The sequence below is a fragment of the Anastrepha obliqua genome, chromosome 6 (genome assembly GCF_027943255.1).
Source record: "Anastrepha obliqua isolate idAnaObli1 chromosome 6, idAnaObli1_1.0, whole genome shotgun sequence".
Lineage (NCBI taxonomy): Eukaryota > Metazoa > Arthropoda > Insecta > Diptera > Tephritidae > Anastrepha > Anastrepha obliqua.
The window spans coordinates 18,436,281-18,448,966 of record NC_072897.1 but is presented as its reverse complement, the minus strand read 5'-3'; the positions used below and the strand labels follow the sequence as shown (position 1 = coordinate 18,448,966).

Genomic DNA, 12,686 nt, shown 5'->3' with positions numbered 1-12,686 from the left:
AATCGCGGATCAAGGTCGCTGTTTTGCGAGTTCAGGTTTTCGCGAATTCTGTTCTTCTCAAAAGATTAATTTGCATTTAATTGCAACAGGGGCCAGTAGAGCCAATGGCCAAGTTGAACGCGTAATGAGTACACTCAAAAATATGTTGACGGCCGTAGAAACCAGTCAAAGATCGTGGCAGGATGCGTTGGCTGATGTTCAGTTGGCTATGAATTGCACGGCAAATCGAGTAACAAAGTATAGTCCCTTAGAATTATTAATTGGCAAGGATGTTAGACCTTTTGGTTTGCTGCCAATAATCGAAGAAGATGACAATGACATAGATAGGGATAATCTCAGAAAGCAGGCTAAACGAAATATGGAAGAAACGCACGATATGATAAATACAGGTTCGATAAAAATAAAGCAACAATCATTAAACATAACGTAGGTGATCATGTATTACTTAAGAACGAAGAGCGTCACCAAACTAAACTAGATCCAAAATTTAAAGGTCCATTTGAAATAGTTGAAGTATTAGATGGAGACCGATACACACTGAAATCTTTAAGTAGTAAGCGAACTTATAAATACTCGCACGAATTTTTAAGAGCATTGCCAAATAACCAAATTATTGAAGAGTTATGTGAAAATGAAGACAGCACGAAGGAAGATGTGTCTAATGTTTAAAAATTAAATAAGACAAATAAAGCGACACCAGATACGGGTCAGATTTTTCACAGACCGCACTATAACAGAATGGACTTGTTATGGCGGGGGTCAGATTTTCCACAGACCGCACTATAACAGAATGGACTTGTTATGGCGGGGGTCAGATTTTCCACAGACCGCACTATAACAGAAGGGACTTGTTATAGCGGGGGTCAGCATACCAATATGGAAATGGAATTACGTAAAAAAAAAAAAAAAAAACAAAAATTATGTAATCTCTATAGTTAAATAGATTTATAACAGAAAAATTGTGTAAAGGGAACTACACGACGTCATTAAGCTAATTATCTTGTTGAATTGGATAAGCATTAAAAAAAAGAAAAAAATGTTGTGATGGAAACAAAGAATAATCGAATTTTGTGAAACTATCTTGTTAATTCTTGTAAGCTAAGAGAAAATGAATGTGAAATACAAACATCTGTTGAGGCGGAAAAGTGCCACTGTGTTCTAACGTTTCTGGAAACACACAGGGACGTGTGATTTGTCAGGAAGGCCGTGTCGCAGAATAGGCTTATTTGCCCATTGTACCAATTCCAGCTAAATAAGAGCTAAGTATGACCATTGTACGTCTGTGTATATTTTTCGGTGGCGCCATATTTCTGCAGGTATAACTTTGTGCACGACGACAGAGGAAAAGAGACGGACTCTGTTGTCGAGTAAGGTCTGGTCGTAAGGCGCGGAATATATAAGCGAAACAGAGAGAGCAATAGAATACTGAGATGATGAAATTATACAGGCTCAGTTTCGTAAGTCCGTCAGGCGGTCGGGCAGTGGAGATTGCGCCTTGCACTAGAGCAGAACTTACTTGCCTAGAGTTGTGAAATTTGCAAAGAGAAGAATAATGAGTCAAGACAATGTTCCGACATATATATAATATAATATATATTTAATTTAGTAATAAGAATCATTCTATTGTCAGAGCTCAATAAATAAACGTCGTGAAATTTTTAAGCGCTTTTTTTTTATATTTAAAATCGTGAAAAAGGCTTCACGATTCACCAGTATATGCATACCTATATAATTTTGGATGATTTGCTTTTTTAAGTTAGTATTGAATGTAGGATACTTATTTTTTATGATAAAGTGCCTTGCTAGGCTACAGCGTTAACATGCTTTTTTCGTAATTACCTACAAACGAGTTTTACTCAACTGATGTTTAATTTGACCAGTTGAGTATATTTCTGGTAAAAAAAAAATATTCGGCCATGGAAAAAAATATTTTACTGCCATTTTATTCGTGGAGACACAATCTAGTATTGTACATGTGTCTTCACTCTTCACCATTATTAACCTAAATATTATTCTATGCTATATTAAATTCATTCCCACAGGATCCGCTTTGCGAAGTTTTCATATTTCTGCTTAGTTTGCAGTCTGTAATTATTTTATTCCCACTTTATTGGCCTTGCCGAGAACCTAATTTTTTTTTCGCCCAACATGACTAACAGAAGTTTGATGAGGAAAAAGGTGTATTTTTCCAATAAAAAACCAAGCCGAAGACTGAGAGTGACTTCATACTAAGAACGTAAAAAATGATTTTCACTGGCTGTGGAAATGTGTGAAGAAACACAAGTAATTAAATTTGGGATTTTCATTTACCTTACACGTTTCTCAATGTTGTTACGAAAAACCTCTCGGAAATCATGCTGCGAGCAGGCTCCAGACTGCACCATTTTTTGTACACGGTCCGATTTCAGGAAAACATCGTGATAGCTTTGTACAGCATTGTGGAATGCTTCATCAGCCATTATTTGCGTCTCACCTTTCAAGAAAGCCTATGAAAAAAAAAACTGTCAAATTGTTTCTATGTATTAAAAATAAGTAAAATAGTTACTTGGAATCGCACAACAATCGTCTCCAGTTGTTGCTTGGCAATTTTCGGCAGCCGTTTGGTCATATCCGTCGGTTGTTTAGCATTGAACGGATACGATATGCAACGTGAAACGAAAACGTACAATTGTATACGCCGTTTTCGATCTTCTTCCTCACGTCCATGCTTCTCCTTAAATTCAAAGCAGATTTAAATTATTATTAAAATTAATTCATGAATAAAGAAATCGAATAGTTGGATTTCTAAGTGGTCATACCACACTTATCTAAAGGACCCAAGGAGGAAATACAGGTTTTTATAGGCTATTAAAGGGCTATTCATAAATTTAAGCACTTCCTTTTCCATATTTGGGATAGACCTGCCGTCTGCATGATGTAGGGGGAGCCACTTATACACAGGAAATGTTACTGCGGAGGGTGCAGCATCCGAGATATGTATCTAGTATATGGAATTAAGAAGTAGTAAAGTTACTGACCAAAAGAGTCAAAAAGTGTCAAAAAAAGTGGAAAATTTCGATTGTCAAAGTCAGGTTTAATTTTTTTACCACTCTAACTTCATTTCTTATTTTGAGAAGCCCCTGTCAACAAATAGGGTTTTCGGAATATATCATCTTTTCCTTGATATATATTGTCGTTGTAATAATTGTACTCCTAATATAGATTGGTTGGTACGTTGGTGTGCTGTGAGCGATCAACCATTTCTCTTGGTTGGTGAAACACAGTACCGTAGCCAATGAGTCAAACTATTTGATTATACATTTACATACCTATCTATTTGCGACCCCTCAAATCTAAGGATATATTGGCCGCTAAACAGTCTTTTTGTATACAAATACTCATTACTCGCCATCGCAATAGGGTCTAGTGGTTAAGCTTACTATTCCATAACAATTTTCTGAATCTTTTATAACTAAAAACTATACCTAACCGTTATAACTAAAAGTAACAATAATATATTACGGGTCTCCATTACCGCCATTTTGTGTGTTAAAGCTAGCGTTAACGCTTATTTCATGGGCGTGCAACGGAGAAAAATACTTTGTGGTGACTATTTAACATGGTGAGAATTTAGTTTTGTGGAGAGGATACGAAAGTTTCGTTATCTGGTGCCGGCAATATCAATTGACTACCAAGGCCAAGCAATTTGACGACGGCTTTATTTTTTTTGTTAAAGGCAAAAGTTACGCTAATATCCCCAGAAGACATGTGACAATACATTGATGGAATTGAACCAGCATTATAGCATTAATGTATGGGTTGTAAGGGTGCTCACAGTCACCAACGTAAACGCAGGCCCTTGTTAGCTGATACGATGAAATTAATGAGAGCCCCATGCAAATGAATTCTCACCACTCTTCCGTTCCGTTGATTTTATCGTAGGATTTTGGATAGTTTCCGTAGAATCGTGTCAGAGAGCAATCTCTCACCACACAGAGTTGTCAAACAGTACATTTCGAAATCATTTACAAAATTAACTTAGAAAAATAATAATTTTTATTAAATTAACTTAAAAAGAATGTTGTATACTGTTAATTGTAGATAAATGAACTAATTGAATTTGATTTATTATACAATTAAAAATTGTAACTGATATCGCGGATGTTAAAAAGTGTGTTTCAAAAATATCAATGGCAACATTGCGTCGATACAACCAAGCACAAATACGCACAAATCGATGTATTGTGTAAGTATGTAACTAAAAGAACGGAGTTGTTTTTTTGCGGGATAAATTTTGCTGAATTTTGTGTATCCTACGAGCAGCGGAATGGGACTACGATACGTTGATGAGTGTAAGCATCTTAAGGATCGACGTCACGTGACGGTTATTTATCTTTAAAGTGTTTTATGCATACCCGTCACATCTTCTTTTCATTTATTAGAACTTTTCCGATAAACATTGTTTTATTTTTCTATACTTCAAAACAGGGGGTCCTAATGGGGTACCCTATTCAATACATATGCGCGAAAAGAGTATTTATAGTGTTTTTAACTTACATGTACATCTCCATCATTTTTATCGCTCACAACGGACGGTGACGGCGATATTGGTCGAGGTAGAGAATTCGCCCGTGATGAGCCAACGCTTTGGTTGAGCGTCTCTTGTGATATACCACTGGAATTTGGTGCCAAAGTTCGATTTGAAAATTGATTAATATTACTTTTAGTATTTGTAGTAGTGATTTTACGAATATGTGCACTTGTCATAGTCAAATTGCAAGCAATGTAACTAACACCAGAAATGCAATTCATTGCACCACCAGCATCACTAGCAACATCAGCTAAGGCAGGATACAGACAACTTTTAATTACTTCATTATGTATACGATACTGTTGATTAGCAGTACGATACAAATGCTTTTGGTGTGATTGACTATTGTGTTCTGGATGAGAAGGATGAGTTTCTTGCAACCGGACATAACTGTTATTGCTACTTATATGACACTTATGGATGAGTTGTGAATGGAAACGAGTTTGCTTATTTGGCGTTATCGTTCTCCTAAAGGAATTCTGATATACTCTCCATTATTAAAACTCAGTTAATAAATTTCAGAGATTTTTACGTTAGCGTTAGATTTTGTAATGTTTTTTTTTTTTTTTGATTAATTGATTGAATATGAAATGGATTGCAACAATATTTAACCACATTTAAAAGTAATTTCACCCATTTCATTTATTTATTTTTTGTGATAATAAAAAGTGAAATTAGAATTATTATTTGTGACGACTTATGGTTGGTAGTGCATTGAATGCATCGCAAAAATTAGCGTTCGATCGAATCAAGTTACAACAACATAATCCGTGCATAAACATAAAATTTCCGTTTTTCGAATAAAGTTTAAAATAAAGTTTTGAAATAAAATTTTGTGCAGTTTAAAAAGAAAAATGAATTAATTAATTTCATATACCCCGCAAACAAATCTACGTTTATTTTCCCCATTCTTTGTGGGAATTTGTAAGACTGATTATGTACGAAATGCTCTTATTGCTTGTGCTTTAAGTAAGTTTAATTTAGTGCCGAATTCTTATCCTCTTATTAACTCACTTCTTTTTAACCTTTACTTATATTAATTACGTAATTTAAGTTTTCACTTTGTTAATTGTTCGGTAAGAAATTTTATTTCATATACTGAAGAAATACATAAATAAATACAAGTTTTTAAATTTGTGTAACTTCCATTCGGCATAGTATGTATTATAAGGGACTAAAAGTCTTACATATCTTAGATGAATAAGTAAATAAATAAATATATATGTTATGCAGTGGAAGCTCTACTAGAATACTTAATGAAACAAACTAAATGGACACCATATGATTCAGAATTCCCACATTACATTTTAAGAATTGTCTAAGAATAAATGAACATGCATATGTTAAGTGGTATAAAATGTGTGTACCCAATAAAAACGAATGACACCCAACATTTGTATAGCTATTCTCTTAAAATAAGTGGGAAGTTTTTGAACCAACTTCTAGTCAGTTTGCTTTTCATTACTTAAAAATACATAAATTCACTAAAGTTTTTTTTCGAACAATTTTCTTTGGTTTTTGTATAAAACAATTGAAATGATGATGCTTTGCACAAGACTTGCAAAGGAGTTGATTACTGCATGAGATTTAATAAAGTGTATAAAAATGTTTTTAAACGGTCGTGAAAATAACTATTAATAGAAAGTCATAACAGCAGCAGATACAAAACAAAAAAATATTAAATCTAAAAAGCTTATGCTGCCTAAAAAGTCTTTAACGGAGATGAGTGCAGTTTCTCAACAGTTAACAATTTGTTATGCACGTTTACAATGCGTAGAGGCTAGAGACAGTTCAGAAGCCTTGCAATATCATACGATTAGCCCATTAGTCGAAATCTATTAACGCACAACGCGAAGTCTTTTGAACTCGACGTTTTCGAAAGTTGAAAATTAATTGAAATAAATCAATGCAATCAAAGGAAATAAAATTTATTTAAGTATTTTTTTTAAATTGTAGTGTAGAAATCAATGGTTTTAAACGTTTTTAAAAAATTATTTCAATGCAAAGAAATGGGTATTTAAGCAAGAAGTGATCAAGTAAATTATCACGCAAACAAAAACAAAACAACAATTTGTGTTGAAAAATTTTAATGTGAATCGAAGGTTTATTTGGATTACATATTGCATAAATCCGGTAGCTTAAATTAGCAAATAGGTCTTGGAGTTTGAAACATGTCAGCTTAGTAAATATGATGGGCACAAGACGTCAGAACTGCAAGCAACACCCGTATCTTCACGGTCATGTGAAAGAGATCTAAATTTGTCCACAAGTCACCTTTGGCGTTATAAAACTTCTGCACTATTTCACTATTGGGATGCTTAGACCAATAATACAAAATTTGTGGGAATCGTTAGGAATCCAGCTTTACAATACACCATCATAGAGAAGCTAGGTGAAGGGTAAAGTAGATAGATTCCATTCTATATTTATCAATACTAAAATATTCAACTTATTCGGATTTCTTTAACCAAAACCATTGCTTCTTTTTGAATTTGGAGAACCTTTCAATATTATTTTATTAACTTACATAGTTACGAGTATTTCGTAATGATGAGTTTTTGAATACACCAAAATAAGCAAATAAGAAGAACGAAAAATGCCTTAAAAAGCTAAGTTGGTCTATTATAATTCTACAATAGAAAAAAGTGTGTAACAGTTGTCAGAAATGTTTTACTTAACCCAAAAAACTGTTTATAACATTATAAATAAATACATAGTGAGAAAGATGAAAATAGGCTGGAGCCAAAATCTACAAGTGGAAAACTAGGGAAAATATCTGACCACACCGAACGTATTTTAATAGAAAAGTAGCCTCAAACCCACCGATTTCGATAAGAAATCTCGCTAGTGAGTTTAGAGATGATTACGGGGTCGAAGTATAAAGCACATTTATGCTTTACGAGATGCTCGTAAGAAGCCGTTTCTCTCTGAGTTACATATTGAAAAGCGGTTAACTTTTGCTAGAAAGTATCTAGATCAACCAGATAGCTAGTGGGATGATGTTATATTCTGTGATGAGACTGAAATCATACTGTATTACAACGAGTAACACAACAGAGGATATGGAGGCAGAAATTAAATGTACTCTAAATTCAGAATATTATACCGACAGTGAAATTTGGCAAACTTTTAGTCATAATAATAATAATAATTTTGTACATGTAGTGTGGCCAACATTTCGACCCAAAAGATCTTTGGTGTCCATGTTTTAGAAGTAGATAATACTAGTTCTATTGAGAGGTAGTAAAACTTAATTGTATTACATCAGCTTCTGAGGTTATGATTTCAAACCTACGATAATGAACAGATTATATGCTGGTGCGGTATCTCTGTTGTGATACTTGTATGAGCAATGTCAGGAATATAATTTCCAAGTATGATTTGCATTTTTCGTACACTTCTTTTTTAAATAAAATATGCAATAGGCATCGTCCTACTATTGCCTCTACAGAAACTGTGGGACAGCTTATCATGGCACAAGTAATTTTCAAAGAGGCTTACCTTTCGAAATTACCTAGTAGTTTTTTAGTGGCTTTCGGCCACCACCAGGTGATGATTGGACTAATCATCATAGTATACATCCAATGAATCGTTTTAGAGTATAGACCTCATGTTCTGTCATAACGGCTTCGACAGGCTTACATGGCTTTAGTTGCATTTTATATCACCCCCTCGAGGTGAGAGTTACAATTTAGACGTTTATCTAATATAATATTTAGATATTTTACTTCGATGGAATAGTAGCTCCTTTTAGAATTATTGTACCAATATCCAACTTGAATTTGTGTGTTAAAGAAAAAATGATTGTGATGATAAGATTAATTGATAATCCTTCAGCACGGCACTAGTCTGATAAGTCTTGGTTCATGATGTTGGAAATTGCACTTCCAAATTTGACTGACACAATGGCCGTAAGATAGCATATCCAATGGTGTCAAAGCCTATATCCTGTAGTTTTGTTAGGAGATCATCAATGACTAAACACCATAGAAGTGGTGATAAAAAATCTTCTTTGACTGCAGTCGGTGTATCGATTTTCTTAGGAGAAGGACTCTCCTATAGAACGATAATCTGTGTTATGAAAGGCGCCTTAAATATCTAAGAAAGCATATAAAACAAGAATATAAAACTTGTACTACCGTTGGTACAATATAGTGAAGTGCTCCTTTCGTGGATTTTCCTCTATTATAAGCAAACTGAGATTGATGCAGTGGTCTTGTTGTTCCCAACTTCTCCCTAATATGAAGACCCATTACCATTAATATTTCCATAGTTTTCAGGAGAAAGGATGTTAAACTAGTTGGTCTGTACGATTCGGGAAGTTCCTTGTACCTTTTGACCATTTTTGAAATAAATACCACGTTGACTTTACGCCAGACTAATGGAATGCATTATTCTAAGAGTACCCGGAAAGAGTACCTGAAGCAAGTACTTTAGAGTACTTTTTCGGCTTTTTGTGTATGAACCGTCTGGTTTTCTTAAAGTAGTAACAACACTTGTGCGTTCGTTGCACACGACTTTGTGAAGTCTAGCACCCTCCGGTACTTCGATAACCCTTACGCAATGTTTCCTTCAAGATTAATGCTTGGATGTTCTAATTTTTTATTGTAATTGGTAAAAGTCTTCTCACACCTATATGTGCTTGCAACAATTGAATAATGCATTTAATTTCTTACATATAAATACTAGCCAGCTTCTCATTCCACCATGGAACCTTACGGTTGACAAATGTATTTTGACCACGTTGCTTTCATGGTATACAGAAATAAATATATTATTAAGTTGGAACGCTGCCTCTTCAAGTTCGCTTACAGAACTAATAAATTATAACATAACGAATTCGTTCTAGCTATTGGTATTTCTTTATATAGTTTCCAATTTGTCCTTTTCGGATTGAAAACTTCTTTCCCTAAGTCCAGGTAAATCAAATTTTATGTGTAGGTGGTCGGAAAAACAAGCTTCACACATGCATAAGCTATCTATACCGGGTGATATGAAGTGTTACCTATTCAAAAAACCTTAACTTTTTTGGAAGAAATTAGTTTTTATTGATTTTTAAGACAAAATTGTTCAAAAATGATTACGATTTTGACATATATTCACTTTAGCTCGATATGACCACCCTTTGCCTTGACTATAGCCTTCAAACGGTCAAAAACTGAGTTGCATGCTGCACGAATGTGGTCTTGAGGTATTTTGGCCCATTCTCGTATAATCGCTTTTTTCAGCGCATCCATACTGGCATATTTTTTAGTCCTCACCTTGCTCTCCAAAATGGACCAGATGGAATAGTCCATCGGATTTACGTCTGGCGAATTCGAAAGCCATTGTGTGGGCGAAATGAAGTGTGGAACATGATTTAATAACCATTCTTGATTCACACGAGCTTTATGAGATGGTGCCGAGTCCTGTTGTAAAGTCCATGGTCTATGACCGAAATGTTTGCGTGTCCACGGCTCTTAACACTTTGCTGACCGGCAATTTTACACAGAAACTATGCCATGTCACCGGCTATTTTTTTGTAATTGAATATGAAAGTAAAACATTCTTTCACTATCGGATTCTATAGCATTTCTTTTTTGTCGTTTTGGTGGTATAATGTAGATTCATCACTTTCAGAATCACTATAATTTATTTCGAAATCACTCGGACAATCAGATAAACTATCCGCGTATAATTCATTAAAAAGTTCTTCGCCGATACGTTCCGTCATGGTTGAAATTCTTGAAATTTTACTCAAATTGTGATAGAAATCGAAATACTAAGAAAAGTAATTTTTTTGTTATAGAGCGGACACGACTAAATCCGATACGCCAAGTGTTTGCAATATTCTATATCGCCCTGGGTGTCAAAAAGTGAAATAGATAATGCAAGTGCAATGACGAGTTAACTCGTCACCGGTCAACAACGTTTGGGCATGAAAAGACGAGTTAACTCGTCACCGGTCACCAAAGTGTTAAGTAGCTTCTAAAACATTTTCCCGATAATAAGTCGCATTCACTTTGACACCAGGCTCGATAAAAACGATTGGAGAGCGTCCATCAACGGTAACTGCGACCCAAACCATTACTTGCGATGGGAAATTGCTTCGAGTGGCCATACGTCGGCTCAAATTCTCGTATGAGCGTTCGGTCAAGTAAACACGATCGTTTTGAGTGTTTATGAACTGCTCAATTGGGACATTTTTTTCATCATGGAACTATTAAGCCTTGACCTTGAGCTGATTTTTCAATATGCGTCGAATGCTGTCTTGCGATATTCTTCTTTTGCCATTCTTCTTCCACTTCGACGTGGATTTCGTTCAAGTCGAGCCTTCACTTTCCGAACCATTTCTGGCGTTGTTGGGGTTTTTTTGTTCCACCTCCATAGCGTTTTGCAATGCTACCAGTATCATTGTAACGTTTTATAGTGCGATACACAAAAATTTTATTCCAGCCAAATATAACGCAATCACACTATTACGTTTGAATTCCATCACAGAAAAAAAAATCAGCAAAAGTGAGACGCAAATGCTGTTGATGGCTTATAAACAATATATTTATTGAACTGTCATTAGAAAAATTTTGACGTTGATGTCATGATCATTTTTACAGATGCAAGCAGTGTGAAGTTGGTAACACTTCATATCGTTCACCCTGTATATATGTACATATGTAAACTTTTAAAAAATTTGAGATGTAAGCGCTAGTGGAGGATGGTTCCATAAGTAGAAGTCCACGCAGGTAGGGAAAGTTATTGATCACCATTCACTTGGTAGTAGCCAGCACGATTCTTCTATATATGGTTCGAGTAGCGCATATCTTCCGGGATTAGTCCATGTATCCTCTGGGTAGCTTCCGAACACCCGTTCGGTACCTCCTCTGCGTTCGTAAGATCAGGTGGAGAAGGACTTGGCTTCACTTGGTGTGTCAAACTGGCACCGGTTCGAACGAGAAAGAAACGAATTGTGCACTTTGTTAAACTCAGTCAATTAAGAAGAAGAAGAACAGGAATTAATATCTCGTGTATAGGAAAAGACAAAAAATACGAATAAAAAATTATTTATTCAGTGAAAGTAACAGAATTAGATACAACATTTTGCATTCGCAGACTGGTATAGCCATCAGCGGTCTTCATATATTTCACTAAAAGGCTCTGATTCCAGTGATCCAAATGGGAACGGTTGGATTATTGGTGGGTTATTCAAATTCATTCAGGGCATCGACATTTAGTAATATGCCACAATCATAACGTAGATGCGAGATTAACAAGCCGCTTAATAGAACAAACTGACGACAAGACCCTCTTCACGTTCATGTCCAATCCGAAGCGAAGAGGGCTTGTGTAAGAACAAACAAAGTTACCATTTGTTCATCAAAGTTCATCAAAATTGCAGGAAGTTTTATATTCTTGCTAAACTAACCCTCTGAAATCTCAGCGTTATTAGTTCATAATATCGTGCAATATCGTCTTATCGATAAAGACTTCGACCTTAGTGACGACATATTAAAATGTCGAAACATTTGTATGTATATAAGCTGTCCGGTCGGGCAATATCGAGGTTGAAATATGCTGCCCGGCAAGCATATATCTGTGTGCTAATCAAAGGTGAAAACAATTAGTACTTGGTGAGCTTTGGCATTCAAGCCTACTAAACTTGTAGCGGAAAAGATAGACGGCAAGACATTCATCCCGGTAAGCGGTAATGTCCCACCCATCATGATAGTGGGTAACTGCAGTAGCTCGCTTTACCTAGCAAGTGCTAGCGTTGGTCTGATTAATAGCATAACATGGCGAGGATACTTGGGCTTATCCCGGAAATCGTGTGCTGGTTGGACGTGGAAAAGTCACACGCCAAACGGTATCCACTCCACAAAGCAGCGCGAGCACTCTATCTAAAGGGGAGAAAAAAGGGAGCTCGCCTCCTCCTTTCTGGCTTGAGCGGATAGAGGAACAACTCGAGTTGCAGAGAAGGAGTATCATCGAAGAGATTTCCGAAAGAGTGAAAACTTCCGAAGAGCGCGTTATGCAGCGGTTTGGCGAAATTGCGGCTGAGATGGCGAATCTGCGGAAAGCCATGAAAATAATGGAAGAACGCGTGGGGAAAGCTGAAGCGCAAATCCAACTGCATGGTCAA

General features: G+C 35.7%; 1 protein-coding gene across 1 annotated transcript; it reads right to left on the bottom strand.

Moving 5' to 3' along the window:
* Nucleotides 1–2,306: 2,306 nt before the first annotated feature.
* On the bottom strand, nt 2,307–10,283 carry LOC129250194 (calcium-dependent secretion activator-like). The gene is made up of 4 exons (XM_054889829.1): nt 10,184–10,283; nt 4,537–4,922; nt 2,546–2,713; nt 2,307–2,486 (listed from the first exon to the last, which is right to left on the bottom strand). Exons 1-4 carry the CDS (start codon nt 10,281–10,283, stop codon nt 2,307–2,309), a joined length of 834 nt encoding a protein of 277 aa, XP_054745804.1.
* Nucleotides 10,284–12,686: the final 2,403 nt, after the last annotated feature.